This window comes from Anabrus simplex, chromosome 1 (assembly GCF_040414725.1).
Source record: "Anabrus simplex isolate iqAnaSimp1 chromosome 1, ASM4041472v1, whole genome shotgun sequence".
In the NCBI taxonomy this organism is placed as follows: domain Eukaryota; kingdom Metazoa; phylum Arthropoda; class Insecta; order Orthoptera; family Tettigoniidae; genus Anabrus; species Anabrus simplex.
The window spans coordinates 29,161,047-29,182,075 of NC_090265.1; the positions used below are offsets into that span (position 1 = coordinate 29,161,047).

The 21,029-nt window shown below is 38.5% G+C and overlaps 1 protein-coding gene across 2 annotated transcripts in view; it reads left to right on the forward strand.

The window, feature by feature from the left end:
* The first annotated feature begins 319 nt into the window (after positions 1-319).
* Positions 320-21,029, forward strand: part of LOC136883627 (tetratricopeptide repeat protein 1) — a 38,317-nt gene continuing 17,607 nt past the window's right edge. The window contains exons 1-5 of one of the 2 annotated variants that reach the window (XM_068229941.1): positions 320-628; positions 788-1,102; positions 10,656-10,829; positions 13,179-13,364; positions 19,162-19,216. In XM_068229941.1, coding sequence (XP_068086042.1) covers positions 794-1,102; positions 10,656-10,829; positions 13,179-13,364; positions 19,162-19,216 — 724 coding nt within the window. In that variant the 5' untranslated portion in view covers positions 320-628; positions 788-793. The remainder of the gene's footprint in view (positions 629-787; positions 1,103-10,655; positions 10,830-13,178; positions 13,365-19,161; positions 19,217-21,029) is intronic. The other variant, XM_068229943.1, reaches the window with a different exon arrangement.

Here is a 21,029-nt window from a genome sequence, read left to right on the forward strand (position 1 = left end):
ATATCAAGGAATGACACATGCTACTATTTAATTATGTCAACTCACTGAAAACGCATAAATAACACCAAAAACTTCACACAAAAATACACGTGCTCTTATGACAGAATCAGTACCGTTCAGGTCTATCCGCTAGAGTGAGCTCCAATAGCTGTCCCTCGATATCTCGCTCAGTGTCGTGTATTGTCTCTACTGTATTTGATCATAGCCGACTAAGTACACTACATTGTACTGTAGATGGCTTTGTTGTGGATGTGGATAGTTTCTCGAATGCACATGATTGGAGGTTGGCGAAATTGGCAACGGCGACGGCTGGAAATGGGTGGCTGCCCTGCAGCTCGGTTGTGGATTGGATACTTTTATTTTCTGGAAGTGTCGTGATCAAAAATTTGGCACTTTATTTGTATAGTGTCTGTTGTCACATGTAATGTCGCAGTTTTATAAGAAAAAGTTTACCTTCGCTAAATATTGACATTACTTGCGACAGCTCCTCGACTCGCTTTTGAACATAGAGTGCAATTTTCATTCAGTGGTATCTTTTGTCTACTTGTTTTTATGTTCAGTGAAAATACGGGGAGCAGTTTCATGTTTAGTGTGAAGTTTTGTGTTTTGTTATGAGAAATGCTCTGAGGTAATCGCTTTTATGCTAATTGGATCGAATAATTTGAAAATGTCTTTATAAGTGAAGTAATATCTTGCTCCTCGATTAGAAAATTGAATTAGATGCGTTTCTGAGGTTATGTTGTAAGAGAGGGCTTTCTACGAATTTTTAAAATTTTTTATAAATTAGCAGAGAATGGCTGAGAAAAGCGAAGTTCCTGAAGAATGTAACATCTCATCCTCCAATGGTATTCCAAGCAACGAAGAAGTTATTGAAGATCTTACAAAGGATTTAAAGAATGTTCTTCTTAAGGAAACTGAAGGTGGCAGTGGTATCGAAACTGTTTGTGATGACTCAGCCAATAAATCATCCGACAACACTGGAGACTTCATTCCACAGGATTTTGATAAAGATGAAAAAGTTCCGGCGAAACCGGAAGACGATTTTATTGATGAAGAGGCTTTAAAAGATGCAGAACTGACGTATACCGAGGATGATAGGAAGGTATGATTTGATTTAGTTTAATATTAGTTTATCATCACTTTAATTGCCAGGTTGTCGCAACGGAGGGTACCAAACCACGTGAAATCATGTGACTCATAACCATTGTTCCTCAACATTCTTCACCAAACAAACTGATGTAAAAATTGACAAACGGCATGCAACAGAAGGAATTTCCAATAAATCACAGAGATGTTACTATCAGATACTATACTAAAGGATTTATACTCACAGTGAGCCAAGATACACCAGCTTACCATCATATGTACCTACTTTTCCAATATAACTAGTTCGATTCCACCTGATGTCGGTGGCGTTAGAGGGCGCTCCCTTGCAACAACCTGGCCGCCGGCAAAAATTCAGAACAACTTACATTTTCCAGCGCATGCGTCTAGGTGCGATTGCACTACAATGCTTATTGAAGATAAAAGGTTTCCACCTATTCAATACAATTATTCAATACGGACCATAATGAAATTCTTAATATTAAACATGATTGCACTGTCATTCGTTTCTCTCTTGCTCGCGTCTTGCGAAGGGCTTGATCGTGTAGTGGACAGAGCTACCAACTGTTCATGTAAAGAACTAGTCCTAGCTGCAGCGGCGCTACTTTTGAATTTACAAATCTCGTGACAAAGCCATTGGTCTGGATTAAGCAAAGGGGGTCTGGTGGAGGTTAGAAGCCGCAAAGTGGCTCTAGGCCTCTAGTATCCCGTGTGACACCTCCATTGGTCTGGATTGGTTAGGGTAGGTTAGCGACAAATCCATTGGTCGGGATCAAGCAAGGGGGGTCTGGGGACAGTGAAACTAGATTTTTTTTTTTTTTTTCTGCTCTTCCTTTTTTTTTTAATTATTACTTATAATTTTTCACTTTAATTCAAAGTTATTTATAAAGAGTAGGGAAAGCAAAATTCAAAGGAATGGCAACACTGTTTTTACTTAGTTGCAAATAATATTTCAGAGTGTCCCTAAAGTGGGTTTCATTCTGTTTTATTCAATTCTTTTTGCAAATAAGCAGGAGATCCAATGTACAGTACTCTGAGGGCAGGGAATTCTAAAAGGATGTTGCTCATAATGTTACAGCAGGTTAATTCAAGATCTGATGCTTTAAAACAACTAGAGTCCCACGTTTTGAGAGAGGAAGGTTTACACCACATTCTGATTTGTGCATAGCACAGCACTATTTGCTTTGACTGGAGGGATGTTGATTTGGCTGTTGGCCTCAAGACTTGCAAGCAGGAAGAATTTCCATCCATGTCCTTGAGTCTTCAATCTGTAGACTGATTTGATACAGCTTCCCATTCCACTCTGTTCTTTCTATCTCTACATTATGATTTTACACAGTAGAACACTGTTAATCTGACCTCCGATGGTTCAATCCTCCGCATAATCCGACGATGACACAGCTCCAGACGTGTATAGTCCGCGCACCTTTTAGGTACATTTCTTTGTTTGGGGTGAGGAGTAAGGAGGGAGCTTTCCCGGTTCCGGAAATACTGCCAACTGAATGAAAATGAAATCTGAATTGAATCGATAATATGATTGATCGATATGAATTTTCTAAACCTTTATTATCTTAAGCCAATAACTGTGTCATACACACATTGTTTAACATTATATAACTTTTCTCGATGTGAATCTTGTTCCTAGTATTAATTCTACAGTTTGGCTTTGCTGTGTAAACAACAACAGTACTAATGCGTAAAGTGTACGCCAAATGTCGCACAGCGATGCATAAGTGATTCATAGTTTGTGTTTCAAAGGTTGCCAGTACGAATCTCGATGATACCCGAGGTCGACCAATTCAGCACTAGGGTGTCCGTGTATCGCTAAAAGGTGCGCGTACTATACTGTATATTCATTGTAGGTATGTCCTCACTTGAAATGTTTCATACATTGTTGAGTTGGTTAGCTGGTGATACTTGACCAACCAGTCCATTCTTATTTTTGCTTAGTGATTATTTGTTAAGGCAGTGTTTCTTGACAAAATGAACAGTTTTTGTGCTTAACAATAACAATTTGCTTTCAGTTTGCCTACTTGTCACATTCCTTTTCCACTTGGTCTAACGGGTCAACTGTCAACTGAAGAATACTGAAGCTTTCAGTCTGATGAATTAAGAAATTGTAAGGTCCTATTCTCCCATTTCCAAGGCCAAAACTTAACTTCTACCTCATGCAGTACACTGAAGCTATGTCAAACCTCAAGCAACATTAGAAGATAATGCTATGAATAAAATTTTGACATGAAAAAGATTTTTTTATTATAGTGGTTCATGTTTGTGGGTTACTGTAGTCACGTCCTAGTTTGTGAACCATGGGCAACGGCTGAGTGGCCTAGTAAGTGGTCCTGAGAGTCAGGATACCAGTTGCTATGGAATGGGAGTGGGCATCTCGGACATATTCTGAGTCGTGGCCCTCCTTGTGCTCAGGCGGCTAGGACTATACAATCCACCGGTGGTCCATAACCCGTTACAGGAGAGATCCTCACTTGGACTATGTGCAAGTAGGGTAGCATCCTGCTTCATGAATCTACCGAGCTCAGAACATTTTAAGCAAGCCTCGGACCTATGGGAGTAACGGAGTCCCACTCCCATTTGACAGGCGAGGGACTCCTTGGAAACAACTTGGCGAACGAAATCGAATTCGATGGGGAGCTATCAATATTAATGGGGCTTATGGAAGAAAGAAAGTAGAACTGGCTGAGTCAGCAAAGAGGATGCATCTGGATGTGCTAGGAGTAAGTGATATTCGGGGAAGGGGAGATAACGAGGAAGAGATAGGAGATTACAAAGTGTACTTGACGGGTGTTAGAAAGGGAAGGGCAGAGTCTGGGGTAGGGCTCTTTATCAGGAATACCATTGCACGGAACATAGTTTCTGTTAGGCACGTAAATGAGCGAATGATGTGGGTAGATTTGTCAGTTGGAGGAATTAGGACTAGAATTGTGTCCGTGTATTCACCATGTGAGGGTACGGATGAGGATGAAGTTGACAAGTTTTATGAAGCATTGAGTGACATCGTGGTCAGGGTCAACAGCAAGGATAGAATAGTGCTAATGGGCGATTTCAATGCGAGAGTTGGGAATAGAACTGAAGGATATGAAAGGGTGATTGGTAAATGTGGGGACGATATGGAAGCTAATGGGAATGGGAAGCGTTTGCTGGACTTCTGTGCTAGTATGGGTTTAGCTGTTACAAATACATTCTTTAAGCATAAGGCTATTCACTGCTACACATGGGAGGCTAGGGGTACCAGATCCATAATAGACTATATCTTAACAGACTTCGAATTCAGGAAATCTGTTAGGAATGTACGAGTTTTCCGCGGATTTTTCGATGATACAGACCACTATCTGATCTGTAGTGAACTAAGTATCTCTAGGCCTAGGGTAGAGAAAGTGAAATCTGTCTGCAAACGAATAAGGGTAGAAAATCTCCAGGACGAGAACATTAGACGGAAGTACATGGATATGATTAGTGAGAAGTTTCGAACAGTAGACAGTAAGCAGGTTCAGGATATAGAAAGTGAATGGGTGGCATACAGGGATGCTGTAGTAGAAACAGCAAGGGAATGCCTAGGAACAACTGTGTGTAAAGATGGGAAAAGGCGAACATCTTGGTGGAATGAAGAAGTGAGAGCAGCTTGTAAACGTAAAAAGAAGGCTTATCAGAAATGGCTCCAAACAAGGGCCGAGGCAGACAGGGAGTTGTACGTAGATGAAAGAAACAGAGCGAAACAAATAGTTGTTGAATCCAAAAAGAAGTCATGGGAAGATTTTGGTAATAACCTGGAAAGGCTAGGTCAAGCAGCAGGGAAACCTTTCTGGACAGTAATAAAGAATCTTAGGAAGGGAGGGAAAAAGGAAATGAACAGTGTTTTGAGTAATTCAGGTGAACTCATAATAGATCCCAGGGAATCACTGGAGAGGTGGAGGGAATATTTTGAACATCTTCTCAATGTAAAAGGAAATCATCCTGGTGGGGTTGTGCACAGCCAAGCTCATGGGGAGGAGGAAAATGTTGTTAGTGAAATTATGCTTGAGGAAGTGGAAAGGATGGTAAATAAACTCCATTGTCATCAGGCAGCAGGAATAGATGAAATTAGACCTGAAATGGTGAAGTATAGTGGGAAGGCAGGGATGAAATGGCTTCATAGACTAGTAAAATTAGCGTGGAGTGTTGGTAAGGTACCTTCAGATTGGGCAAAAGCAGTAATTGCACCTATCTATAAGCAAGGGAACAGGAAGGATTGCAACAACTATCGAGGTATCTCATTGATTAGTATACCGGGCAAAGTATTCACTGCCATCTTGGAAGGGAGGGTGCGATCAGTCGTTGAGAGGAAGCTGGATGAAAACCAGTGTGGTTTCAGACCACAGAGGGGCTGTCATGATCAGATTTTCAGTATGCACCAGGTAATTGAAAAATGCTATGAGAGGAATAGGCAGTTGTGTTTGTTTTGTAGATCTAGAGAAAGCATATGACAGGGTACCGAGGGAAAAGATGTTCGCCATACTGGGGGACTATGGAATTAAAGGCAAATTATTAAAAGCAATCAAAGGCATTTATGTTGACAATTGGGCTTCAGTGAGAATTGATGGTAGAATGAGTTCTTGGTTCAGGGTACTTACAGGGGTTAGACAAGGCTGTAATCTTTCACCTTTGCTGTTCGTAGTTTACATGGATCATCTACTGAAAGGTATAAAATGGCAGGGAGGGATTCAGTTAGGTGGAAATGTAGTAAGAAGTCTGGCCTATGTTGACGATTTGGTCTTAATGGCAGATTGTGCCGAAAGCCTACAGTCTAATATCTTGGAACTTGAAAATTGGTGCAATGAGTATGGTATGAAAATTAGCCTCTCGAAGACTAAATTGATGTCAGTAGGTAAGAAATTCAACAGAATTGAATGTCAGATCGGTATTACAAAGCTAGAACAGGTCGATAATTTCAAGTATTTAGGTTGTGTGTTCTCCCAGGATGGTAATATAGTAAGTGAGATTGAATCAAGGTGCAGTAAAGCTAATGCAGTGAGCTCGCAGCTGTGATCAACAGTATTCTGTAAGAAGGAAGTCAGTTCCCAGATAAAACTATCTTTACATCGGTCTGTTTTCAGACCAACTTTGCTTTACGGGAGCGAAAGCTGGGTGGACTCAGGATACCTTATTCGTAAGTTAGAAGTAACAGACATGAAAGTAGCAAGAATGATTGCTGGTACAAACAGGTGGGGACAATGGTAGGAAGTTACTCTGAATTAGGAGATAAAGGCTAATTTAGGAATGAACTCGATGGATGAAGCTGTACGCATAAACTGGCTTCGGTGGTGGGGTGATGTGAGGCGAATGGAGGAGGATAGGTTACCTAGGAGAATAATGGACTCTGCTATGGAGGGTAAAAGAAGTAGAGGTAGACCAAGACGACGATGGTTAGACTCGGTTTCTAACGATTTAAAGATAAGAGGTATAGAACTAAATGAGGCCACAACACTAGTTGCAAATCGAGGATTGTGGCGACGTTTAGTAAATTCACAGAGGCTTGCAAACTGAACGCTGAAAGGCATAACGGTCTATAATGATGTATGTATGATGTAGTGGTGGAGTGTATTATAGAAAAACAGAGTGTATTGATTTTAGTGTGTTTTTAAACATTCTAGAAAGGACATGGGTTCATCAATTTTAAATTATTGGACAGTAATAATTCTGTATTTTAATTAGATAATCATTTTTGAGACACTATGGCTGAAGAAGTCTTAAATAACTCAAAACATGTACCTAAGAATGCATAAAATATTTTAAGATTGAGTGTTCTCACTTGTAAAGTGTAAAGTGAAGTGTATTGAGTGGGTAGATTATTAAAGCAAATATTAGTGGTATATTCCGAGCTGTCACTGGAGAGATGGCGTGGAATGATATTAGTGGACAAATAAGTTTGAGTGGTGTCTTTTAAAGGTAGGAAAGATCACAATATGATGATGAAGTTTAATTCAAGATGAGAAATTGAGGCAAATATTTGTTTGTAGGAAGGGGAGTTAAGGATTGGAATAACTTGCCAAGGGAGATGCTCAATAAATTTCAGATTTCTTTGCAATTGTTTAAGAAAAGGCTAGGAAAACAACTGTTCTGGTTGTCAGCACGTGTCAGGCCTGGAATTTGTCAATCTTAAATGTAGAACTAAAACAAGTGTTTTAAAATGTTTTACACACATGTAATTTTGGGAAATGATCTGCAAGAAACAGATAAAATGGAACTTCTGACTGAATCTTTTCATTTTAATTATTTCTGATTATGTTAATATTATAATAATGTTTAATGCAGGGAATGGCCAAAAGTAATTACAGGATATATACACATGAATTATTCCTTAGTTCAGTCAAGGACATATTTCTTTCCTGACAATGAGAGGCATGATCATCAGTAGTTAAAATTTGTTTTTCATTATTTCATTATTCCTTATCAATGAATTAGTTGCAAGCTGTTTAAAATATTTTACTTTGTTTTTTTGTCATCAAATAAGGGAAAACTTGCTCAATAAACACCTAACCAGCACGTCTTTCCAGAACACTATGGCAGAAGGAATATTTAGTATGGTACTTCTTTTCTTATCAAGACCTTATGCATAATTTTAAGTCACCCCTCATTATTAACAAACCCAGCATAGATATTATTTAAGATCATATCCCTCAAGTTAAAAGCTAATCCACCTCAAAATTAATATTTTCCCATATGTATAGCATGTTACTGGTACTTTTTAACTTTATAAGGAAGAAATGTGATTAGAAGACTTAACAATCATTTTTCCCAGTTTCATATTTGTGTGACATAACTCTCTCTCTCTCTCTCTCTCTCTCCCCCCTTTCTACATAGAAATCAACCCTAATTTTGTCTTTCTGGTAGAAACAAAATAAATTTCCGATAATTAAAAATCTTTCTTTCTTTTTTATGAACACTAAAAGGTTTCAGATATTTTTAATGGAGGAAAGATGATACCTGTAATCCTCACCACCTTGCAAGAATGACTCTGATATGTAAAACATTACAATAGTCTTCAACATATTGTCAAATATCTGTTTACAAGAGCCAAGAATTACTGAGAGATTCAAAAGAAATCATTTTGAATACAGGATATTTTTCAAATGGTTGTTTGACTCTTTGGCTGGGTAAATCTTTACTATTTTCCAAAAGAGAGGTTAAGAATGCAACATGGCACAGCTTACACATCTCAGCCCACTACACGAGTGTCAACTTACAAGCTTAGGTCAGGTTAGTGACAAGACCATTGCGCTGGCGGCTATCAAAGGCCTGTAGTATCCTGCAACAGTACCTGGTTAGTGACAAGCAAAGGGGGTCTGGGAAGTGAAAATTACTGTAATAAGAGTTCTGCTGACGTTCAGTTGCAGGTCTCTCTTACACACTCCACAATGGCTTAATTGGTTAATTATCTTGCCTTGCATAGAGTGTAACTACAACCATCTCGTGCCATGACACTTTACTTTCAAACTCCACTGTTTCATTGTTTTCACAGAATGTGGTAGTAATGGGTGAGGCACTATGAAAGCTCTGTCGGAGTCTGTAGGGACTGCTCTGCAGCCAATAGCACACAGGAAATGACCACACATCACGGATTGTTGTAGTGTCTGATTTCATTTTTCTGTAGGCCCCTATAAGAAAGAATACTTCTGGGGGCAAGTTGGTGGGTCCCTGGCAGGCATAAAGGAAGGATCTCGTCTCTCATATACTTTAGGTTTTGTTTCATATCATTCTTGCATGATTTTCACCTTCTTAAAAATGCTAACTAGCTAGGAATGTGTAATCCCTTGGCTGAATGGTCAATGTAGTGGCCTTCGGTTCAGAGGGCCCAGGGTTCATTTACCAACTAGGTATTTTAACTATATCTGGTTAATTTCTCTTGCTTTTTTTTCTTTCTATTTTGCTCAACGTCACACCGACACAGGTATGTCTTATGGCAACGAGAAATTCCTCTTGCTCAGGGATAGGGTGCTTGTATTTACACACAACACAACACATCACAAGAATTGTCTGGCTTGGAGGCTGGGTGTTTGCATTTGTCTTAATATACTTCTGTTCATATACAGGGTTATCCACCTAAGATGTTACATGGAAATAACTTCTCAACCATTAAAGATATCGGTATTTTGTTTTCATATTTGTGAATGATACCCAGAGGCTTGTAAAATAATGTGCTGCTTATGGACACCCTAATGTTGAATCGGTAGACCTCGGCAATCTTCAAGATTCGTATTGGCAACCTTTGAAACACAAACTATGCATCGCTGTGCGACATCTGGCATACACTTTACGTACTAGTACTGTTGTTGTTTACACAGCAAAGCCAAATCATAGAATTCATGCTAGGAACAAGATTCGCACCGAGAAATGTTATATAATGTTGTGTGTGTGTGTGTGTGTGTGTGTGTGTGTGTGTGTGTGACACAGTTGTTGGCTTAAGATAATAAAGGTTTAGAAAATTCGTATTGATCGATCATATTATCGATTCAATTCAGATTTCATTTCCATTCAGTTGGCGGTATTACTGGATATATATGGAAAAGAAAGGACTCCACCTAGTCAATACAATTTATTGTACTTATAATTCTTACAGTACCTAATAGGCCTAAACTGGTACTGTATTGATTAGGTGGAGTCCTTTCTTTTCCATATATGTGTAATCTATCAATACAGACATGAAGCTTATAAATAATGATAGTATTACTGGAGCTGGGAGAGCTCCCTCCTTACTCCTCACCCCTGGACAAAAATCTATCACTAAAAGGTGCGCGAATGGTACATGCCTGGTATCCGTTCTGTGGCTGGAATCAATGCCAGGGAACACCTTGTGTGCCAATACGTCCTTGGCCAACCACATGCTGTCTGATGCGGCACACAAAAGCCCAAATGCGGTTTTTATTTATCTCGAAAAGTAACTGATTTTGAAAATACTTACATATCTGAACTTGTACTTTTAGGCCAGCTGTATGTATTCGTGCCATTCCATTTAAATATAAGGAGTTAGTATCAATGTCTCGGTTATTAATCTCTTTTCTTCTCTTTTCTCTTCTCTTGGAGGTGGCCTTAAATCCCATGATGTATCTGAAGATCTTTTTAGTCAGTCATTTGTCATCCATTCTTACTAGGTGACCCTAGAATTTCAGCCTTCATTTCTGCATTGTGTCCGTGATCTTCTCGGTGTTCTTGTAGAGCTCCTAATTTCTCCTTTTCTTCCAAGTCCCATCAGTAGCTTTCTGCAGTCCCGGAATTTTCCTCTGAATCTTCCTTTATTTTCTAGAGTTCTTGCAGCTTCCCTTTTTTATCTATCTTTTTTATTTATCTTTAACTTAAGGCATGATGGAAAAGTTGAATACATTATTTGTACTATTTATTAGTGTCAGTTACATTGTTATAAGTACCAGATTGTTTTAATTTTTTATTATATAGTCCTTTTTATGACTGTGCATGCACTTATTCATTTCAGGCTCAGGAGGTTGCTCTTTTTGATAGCATAATATGAATACTTGTATTTCAAGGCTTCTTTTTTTTTCCAGAGGCTACGTACAGAAGCTGAGGATCTGAAATGCATTGGCAATGATCTATTCAAAGCTGGGAAATACGTTGAATCAGCCCAGAAGTACACCGAAGCTTTACGTATATGTCCACTGGCCTTCGACAAAGATCGCGCAATCCTATATTCTAATCGGGCAGCTGCTAAAGTGAAACTCGTAAGTATATGGTTATAAACTTTCCTCATTAGTTCAACTAAGAAACCATTGCTCGTCACCTAGTGCAAGACTGATTTTACATCTTGCATTTATCATGTATTGTTTAGTATTGGTTTCCCGTGGTTTGGTTTTAAATCAAATACTGGACTATTTTTGTGTAAACATCATTTATTTAGTCTTTCAGCCCAGTGTCAGATTACCACTGTTGCCGGATTGTTTCCCATCCACAAATCTTCAGCTGTACATGGGAAACAAAAGTTTGGATGTGGTTCATATCTTGAAATAGCCATATTCACATCACGCCATCTTGCCAGGTTGGTATTCGTTAGTGCTGCTCCTGTGTGCAGCTGATTGAGTGTTCTCAATGCCCTCCAGTCCAACTCAACACCTGAAGGCTTGTCATCTTGAAGTGAATACAAAGACAAAGGTTCTGTGCTTACTTCTTATAACATACAGTACTTCTTGATTTCAGCCTACACTGTCGGCAGCCCTGGAGATGATTTTCCATGGTTTCCCATTTTCACACCAGGCAAATGCTGGGGCTGTACCTTAAGGCCACGGCCGCTTCCTTCCCACTCCTAGCCCTTTCCTGTGCCATCATCGCCATAAGACCTATCTGTGTCAGTGCGACGTAAAGCAACTTGCAAAAAAATGATTTCAACCTTCTAGGTTGCAAAACATATCTTCTGCCCTAATCATGATGTTCCTTTCATCAAAGTGAACAGATTTCTTCCAGACTGGATATGCATATTATACTCTTAAGGCCCACAAGCCTTTCCGTGTAGTTTTCAGAACAGGGATGTTTGCAGTTCGGGCGTTATCCCTTGCTGCAACTTTTTTGGCTATACATCTACAGTGATTCTTTTAAATGACCTGTCAGAAATTATGCCCAGATACAGCAGAAGTATTCATAATGGTGAAAAATTTAATCGCGACAGCAGATTGTCGTTACATTCAATTTTTCATGAAACAGCAATCAGTTAGTTCAAAACATGCATTTTTGCAGGTGGTTTCTTTACTGTGCCTTGCGCATTAGTTATTTTTCTAATTCCGATACTACATGAACGTGTGTTCAATTTCATTCTGAAAAATTGTAGTAGTATCACATCAGAGGCTTCTGTGGTAAATGTTTCAGTTTTCTTATTGAAACAGCGTCATCTAACTAAAATTTATATGTATTGCGCATACACATATGAAGCGCCAGTAGAGTAGTGATAACCTTCTCGCTATAAATCTGCGTGGGAATAGCCTTTCCAAAATTTAACCAGACGAGGGAAAATATAAACTAATCTCTGAAATCAGTGACACACACTTCTATATCTTGAGGTGTTATCACATTCTTACTTAATTTCAGTACATAGCATTAAAATTAAGTGATTGTTTATTTCAGCCTTTATTTCTGATGAGTTAACTGCTATCGGCCACGATATTTATGCATTTATTGCAAAAAACACATTCTCCTCTCTCTTTACAGTTTGAAGACCAATGAATTTCCACAATGAAATTTAGTTTAAAAATATGTATCCACAGACCAGCAGCCGACGGGTATTACTAATTGACTCAGACATCATCTTCAAATTACATAAAATCAGTTTCATGGTCCGTATCGCACTTAAACAGATTCACAACTATTTTTTATTTTCCACCTTGTCGATACACTAATGCTTAAGACAACTTATTGGTTAAAAGTGGTTCATATTTTGTATATTATCAACATCTTCAGCCACATAACACTGTTTAGATAAAACATTCATATATTGACAAAGTATTAATGTTTTAGAGGAAGTGTCCTTAAAATTAACATAAATTAACATTAATACTTTGTAAATATATGAATGTTTCATCTAAACAGTGTTATGTGGCTGAAGATGTTGATAATATACAAAACATGTACCACTTTTAACCAATAAGTTGCCTTAAGCAAATTAGTGTATCGACAAGGTGGAAAATAAAAAATATTTGGTTGTGGATCATCTTTGAATGTCGACAAGAGCTTGCTAATGCACATAGTGAGAAAATTATACCAGAGATTCAATATAATATGCATAAATGTCTATAGCGGAAAAAATATTGCAGGCTTAATTGCTCATAATAATGGATGCATCGGTGATAGGGTTCTCGCTGTAATGGGATAATACACAGTTTAATGTAGAAAATTTTGAGGGACAGAAAAGAGCTGTTGTTACAACAGGGTTCTTGCTGTTTATCTTACTCACTATAGTGGACTTTTACTGTATTTGTTTGAATCAGTTTGCTTTGAATTTTGTCACATTTTGCCAGTTTTCCATGCAAGTGAAATTTGCAGACTTACGTTTTTGAAGTATTAAATCAAATTTTTATCTATTTCAGAACTTTAAAACAGAGGCAATAGAAGATTGCACTAAGGCTGTGACATTGGATTCGACCTATTTGAAGGCATTCTATAGACGTGCTCAGTTGTATGAAGAAACAGACAAGTTGGATGAGGCTCTGGCCGACTACCAGACCATTCTTCAGCTGGATCCTTTGCATCGAGAGGCCTTATATGCCACTAAAGTAAGTAGCAACAGCACTAGGCTTGTAACAGAACCTCTGCATATGTTCAGGTACATTTCAAGTCATATACAGAAAGACAGGAATAAGAAATGGAACACATGATAGGTCAATATGGGAAGAGGGAGCAGCAGAAGGATGACACAAGGACAGTCTCCACATCTTCAAACACTACCGTTTTGGAATAGATAGGATCTCTCCTCATCAATCCCAGTTCTCAGCCTCTGCTCATTTCTGCTATCCACCTTCATCATGCGGGCGGGCATTGGCACTAGAGATGAGCTCGAGCCGGTCTTTAGAACTCCGGTGTACACTGGAGCACTCCCGCAGCGGTCTTTAGAGTGACTGGAGTACAAGCAGCAGCTACCTTCGAAAGCTCGCTTCTTCTTTGCCTTCAAGCTAGCGAGCTCCGGTTAGTAAGCCCCATGGTCTAATGGGAAATATTACACATTTGTCTTCAGAGTACCTTGTCATTCATTAGAGATCGAGACTGTAAATGAGGTAATGGAGAAACTAATTAACAAGCAGTATGGTGTGCAGGATAATTGTAAGGCAAAAGCAAAGTGTGGGAACGATTTTATAACATAAATGACGAGGGTAAAGAGGCTAGCTTTGTGAATTGCAAACTTGGAGGATGTATTTTAAAGAAATCTAGTATTACTAGTACTTTAGCTGGACACAATTGCTTCTGATCAACGAATCATGGAAGCAATCATGCAACCAAACAACGTAAACATAGACGCACAAGAACCAACAAGAAGCCTGAAGAAAGAACTTCACAAAGCATGAACTTTTAAATTTTACCAAGTGTTTTTTTACATACATGTTTTATATTTTAATGTGTTCAAACTCATCTAGTGTTTTATATTTATGTCTCATGTATTTTTAATGTGTTTATTGTGTACGTACAAATTGTTTTTTTTAATTTACTTAAGCTTTTTACTGCTATATTGGTCTCAAGGCCGGTCTCCACTGGTTAACATTTAACAATATGATGTTAAACAACATGATGTTAAATGTTAACTGGCAACACAATCAACATGTTAAATGTGAAGTCTTAAATGTATGTGTATGTTCAGTCTTCAGCCCTAAGGCTGGTTGGATCCTCAGCAGCTCTGCCATCAGCTGTCATAGATGGCCTAGGCATCACTGAAGAGGCGTACTAGGGAAATGAGGAGTGAGGTAGTTTCCCGTTGCTTTCCTCACTGAGCCAGAGGTTGCCATTACATATCAGTATGCCAAGCCCACTGAAATGCATACACCAACCGACACTATGAGCAACATTTTCACACCATACATAGCAGGGACTGGCTGCACAAGGAATAGCATTACTAGCATCGCTCATACCTCAGTCACTTTCATATTGTCAAAGCCAAGGATAAGACAGAGACAGATCTATGAAAGTAACAAAATTACTCTAGCCCATACCAGAAGACATAGTGCACTGTAAACACTAGGTCCTGCCAGCAAAGGCAGAAGTCTTAAATACTGTTTCATTTAACATTGTGTCCACATTTAATAAACATGTTAAACTTTACTTCCTTTGTTTATATACGGGTTGTTCATCATATCAATTTGTGGTACCGTAATACATTTAGATGGTGTCTAGTATTTTCAAACAAGGACACTGGACTCAGATGAAAAGGATTTGGCCTTTGTTATTGCCACTGGTGCTTCTTGTTATGATTTATAAATGCAGTTTTATCAGGCACATTTCCTCCCCTCATCGTGCTCATTGTTTCAAAAGCAAACCATTTTGAAGTATAAACTTCTGTAACAATTTGACGACTACCAATAAATAATAAACATATATATCAATTAACAGTGAGTGAAATAAGTATAAATACCAAGACAATGGGTGCCACCTGTAAAACAATTACAGGAATATATAACTATGTAGAGCAATGAGTACCTCCCTCTCTCAAGGCGACGGTCATCAGGCTGACGAAGCTCCAGACTTACTTTATAACCTTACCTGTTTACCCCTGAAATTAGATGTAGGTAGCATGCCAGGTTCATCCTCACTCCACTGATAAAAGATTTACCGCAAGTTTGATACCAGGACTTTACTCCCAAAATAATAAACAAAATATAATGAATGCCACAATAATCATCACTTAAAGAGAGCCCCTCCTGATTGCCGTCCACAAAGGCAACGTACAAACAACTACGACCAACATTAATCATTACTTCACGAGACCTACTTGTTTGTCGTTTACAAAGGCAAATATACACACTACTAACAACAACCAAATCATTACTTGACGAGACCTACTCGTTTGTCGTTTACAAAGGCAAATATACATACTATTAACAACAACCAAATCATTACTTGACGAGACCTACTCGTTTATAATACCAATATAAATGGTCCGTTATTGGACATTATAAATTTTCCAGCTAACTCATTCTTGGTTGCCAGCGTTTCGCCCTCGTGTGCTAGGGTGGGCTCATCAGTTGGTACCTAGCACACCTACCAATACGCTGGCTAGTGCATACCGTGGAGGCCACTGCGTAGGCTAACTGGAGCCACCGGCAGTGCCAATGCACTAAGAGACTTTGTCTCATCACTAAAAATTGATGCCTGCTTGGCCATCAGATGATATAGATGTTGATTCCCATAGGGAATCTGAAATATTTGTCCTGAATGAGTAAATTTATAATACCAATATAAATGGTCCGTTATTGGACATTATAAATTTTCCAGCTAACTCATTCTATTTATCAGCCCTTAATGAGCTTGTTTCTTCTTCCTAGCTTCTTCCGGGGGGGCAGGCTTCAACACCTCGTGGGAGGGTATGTTGACAGATCTTCAGTCTTGATATGAAAAGTGTAGGATAAGAAGAAAGGTGATAAAAACGGCTCGAATATCCAAAGATGAGGCCAGAAAAGGGTCTATTTTGTCTTTTTTTTTTTTTTTTTTTTTTTTTTTTTTTTTTTTTTTTTTTTTTTTGCATTTTTGGCTTATTGGTCCTTTTCTAGCTTTTTCTTCTGCAATTTCACCTTCTTTCAATTACATTTTTTACTGTCCATTCTCAATTTGAATCATCATTTGTTCATCCACCTCGAAACATCTTTTCTCTAGCAAATGCATACACATCTGAAAAGAGAGCAAATGAAATGAAAAATTAAACTAGTGCTTGAAAAAAAAAAACAGGGGTATCAAATTATCTGAAAGATAAGTGAAATATTGAAAGGAGAAAATGTTGATGCAAGTGTTTTTGAAGAATAAGATCTTACTTGATTCAAGTATGAACCCTTAATATCTGTTTATGTGGAGAGAAGTTTCTTGATGTTTCGCAACCTGCTGTCTGAAAACCGACGATCCTTTACACCTAAGAACCTGGAGATGACTATTGTGGTATACTGCAAAGCCAACTCTTTTCAAATTCCAATGTCTGTAACGCTGGTGTGGTTAAGCCAAATATCATTCCGGTCATACTAATTTCAAGTTCTTTCTCCAGGATGTCCATTGCGGGTTCGCTGAATCCATTCTAGGTGGAAAAATATTTCATTCTAAATTGTGCAAGTACTTGTATTTTAAACACACACTAAATTCTTTTTTAAAATTGTTACATACACACATACATCATTATTATAGACCGTTTATGCCTTTCAGCGTTCAGTCTGCAAGTCTCTGTGAATTTACTAAACCTTGCCACAATCCTCTCTTTGCAACTAGTGTTGTGGCCTCATTTAGTTCTATACCTCTTATCTTTAAATCGTTAGAAACCGAGTCTAACCATCGTCGTCTTGGTCTACCTCTACTTCTCTTACCCTCTATAGCACAGTCCATTATTCTCCTAGGTAACATATCCTCCTCCATTCGCCTCACATCACCCCACCACCGAAGCCGGTTTATGCGTACAGCTTCATCCATCGAGTTCATTCTTAAATTAGCCTTTATCTCTTCATTCCGAGTACCCTCCTGCCATTGTTCCCACCTGTTTGTACCAGTAATCATTCCCGCTGCTTTCATGTCTGTTACTTCTAACTTATGAATAAGATATCCTGGGTCCACCTAGCTTTTACTCCCGTAAAGCAAAGTTGGCCTGAAAACAGACCGATGTAAAGATAGTTTTGTCTGGGAACTGACTTCCGTCTTACAGAATACTGTTGATCACAGCTGCGAGCTCACTGCATTAGCTTTACTGCACCTTGATTCAATCTCACTTACTATATTACCATCCTGGGAGAACACACATCCTAAATACTTGAAATTATCTACGTGTTCCAGCTTTGTATCACCGATCTGACATTCAATTCTGTTGAATTTCTTACCTACTGACATCAATTTAATCATTACAAGTAATGAAAATCATTTTCTCCGTATTGAAAGAATCTTAATATAAGAACATTTATTTTAACTTCAACCTATTCAATACAGTACAAGATGTTAACGTATTAGTTAAACATCGTTAAAATAGTTGAGACATGTTTCGCCCCTTCTGTGGGGCATCATCAGTCATATCAACACCTCAAAATTCTACCAGACGTCTGGTTGGAAATTATAAAAATATGTTGCATGAGTGAGTACATTTAAAAACATTTACAAGATCTTATCATTAACAAAATATCAAATTGATTAAAAAATGTGAACACGTTGGTGAATTTTCACAAAAAACAAGGCCGTTATATGTACAGTATTGACAATAATGGTAGTTTAAAGTCTTATTTGATGGTAAGTTTGAAGACAGTTTAAAATTTATATACAAATATTGTGAATGAGTGCAGAATACATATAATTACAATTGCTGTACACGTATTTTACATTGTAAAATGTTGTGGAAAAGCATTCCAAATTTGTATTAGTTTCCATTTAAAAAAAAAAAATTTAATCTCAGTATTACGTTCTTGATGTAGTTTCATCAGAATTAGCTTCAAGATGTGAAATTTTGTATGTGATATTATGACCAGCTTATGTAAAAATGTTGCATTATGTCGTAATTCAACTTGGATGTCTATGTTGCCTAATTATATTTTAGACTCAAACAAATTAGTTTGCCGAAGTATCCCTGGGCTAATCACCTCCGTTTGACACTCTCTATGAAGACGGAGTGCCTAGTGCATGTAAACAACAGTTGATATTTGGTTCAAAATGAACCATGTTGAAAAAAGTTAAAATAATGGCTTGAATGAGGGCAATTGAAATGTCATTAAATCTTCCCAATTGACTGGTGTTTTTAAGTTTTTCCTTGTGTTTCTGTTGATGGAAAATGGGATGTTACATCGCACAACGTTTCGACTGTCACCCATTCAACCAATAAACTGACATCGAAGGGTCATGGAAGAGCGATAATTATTATTCCTTCATTGTTTTATATATCCAGAGGACTCTGGGTTCAAAATGTTAAGTTTCCTTCGTGACATCGCACAGGTGTGTTTGGGGTGTGAGGAGGTGGGATACAATCCAAAGACTACCTTCTGAGTGGTGATGAGGTGTGCAGTGCGGTGCTAGTGATGCAAGCACGAGCTTTGAGCGGCTGCTGTGTATTGGCAGCTCTCACAGCACTCTTGGCCAGAGGATGCTAGGGTAGAGGACTGGGGCAGTAAGTGACATCAGTGTTGCTAGGTTCTACCGCCAATAACAGCTGACAGTATTGAAGATAGTCTTAATAACTTATTTTCTCAGTTCACTGAAATATATTTAAACATTCTCAATAAATTGAGGGTATTGCCCCAACAAGCCACTGATGGATATGATAAGGCCGTTGTTTATGTAGTCTCAGTTCAGTTTGTAATTTTGACTTTGTTCGTGCTGTTCGATATTTTATTGAAGTTATGCTTTTGTTTGTTTCAGCGATTACCTGATATGATTCAAGAGAGAAACGAGAAGCTTAAAGCCGATATGTTGGGTAAGTGCCTTTGTAATTACTGTGCTCAAAGGTTTGATGGTTTAACCCCTTGATGCTGACCTCCATGTGTTGTATAGACCCCTTTAGGCCTGACTTCATTTTGTTGTAGCTAGTAAAGTTCGGAAGTAGTAGAGATGGAAATGGTGTATTTCACCTTCAGACGGTACTACCTGCGACTGTCTGGCCGAGGGTTGGGGAAGACCAACAGCTACGGGTGGAGTTATTTTCCCCTAGAAGTTTTGATGAGACCCTTCTGTAGGAAATGACACATAAATTCATCAGCTGCTGCCTTGCAGTGAGGTAGGGAACTGCCAAAGGCTAAGGGAGAATACCCCTGACAAAAAATCCCCAGCAGTGTTAGGCTTAGCAAGTCAACTGAAGGGTTATATCAATTGCTTTCAACTACAAAACGAGCCTCGGAATGCAAAACAAATACCGGTTAGACACATCTTTTCAAACATCTGCAACGTATGATGCCCGTAAGGCTGATGTTCAAGTACGATGTTCTGAGAAGAAGCCCAAAAGAAAGAGTCCAAAACACGGAACTGGAACATTAAATATCTTGATCCTGACTGGCAGAAGCGAGGAGCTGATAGATATGATGGAAAGGAGGAACCTCTGTATTCCTGGCCTGAGTGAGACAAAGTGGAAGGGAAGAGGAACAAGAAAGCTAAGAAAAGGATACAAACTACATTGGAATGGAAACAAAACAGAAGCCAAAAATGGTGTAGGTTTTATATTAAGAGAGGACATTGATGTCATCAGTGAGGTAATATATGTTAATGAAATGATTATTAAGTTGAACATCTCTCTTAACAAGAGTGTGCTGACAGTAGTCCAGGTGTATGCCCCACAGGTTGGCTGTAATGAAGAGGAAAAAGAACAATTCCGAACTGATTTAGAAGAAGCTATAGAAAGAGAGGAAAATATCATAGTAATGGGAGATCTAAATGCTCAAGTTGGATCAGACAGGCTTGGATATGAAAATGTACTAGGTCCACATGGTTATGGAGACAGGAACCCAGAAGGAGAAAGTCTTCTAGATCTATGTGTAAGGAATGGCTTGAGAATAAACAACAGTTGGTTTCAGAAGCAGCTAAGTCATAAACTAACAAGATACAGTTGGAATGGAGATACTAAAACTCTGATAGATTATTTTATATCAGACATTGAAGCAGGAAGGACCATATGTGATGTCAGAGTTATACCAAGTGAAAGCCTGGACAGTGACCACAGACTTCTCCTCGTAACAATAAAGTACACTAGAGTCCCGTTAATCCGAACCCCGTTAATCCGAAATTCCGGTTAACCCGAACTGAAGTATTCAATTTTTTTTAATTCTCCTTATTAACATGAAAGAACATATTATAGAATGAAGATTTCCTTGCATTTTACTAGTCATATTTTATTAGAATAACTTAATGTAAACATAATTACACATCATAAACTATCAATCACCGTTTATTTTTACAAAGTCTGTTAGTTTCTTTTGCCGTAGTGATTGGAAGCTACTCGAAGATGCAGTGTTGTTAAACCAGCGTCTCATAAACATCACATCAGTGGGCGTAGCAGCGGAATGTTGCTCGACGTAGCGTACGGCAAGTTCTAAGGCGGGCGCGGCATCTGAATGTGACACTAGTTGTTCATTGTGGTCTTCTTCGTCGTCACTCTGTTCCTCATCAACTCCAGATTCTTTCTCCACCATAGCTACAATTCCTTGGTTTGTTTGTAATTGATGACAGGCAGCTTCCATCCACTCGCTAATGTCATTTCCACTGTCCCTCGTCTACGGGTTCTTAAATACCCTAATGTA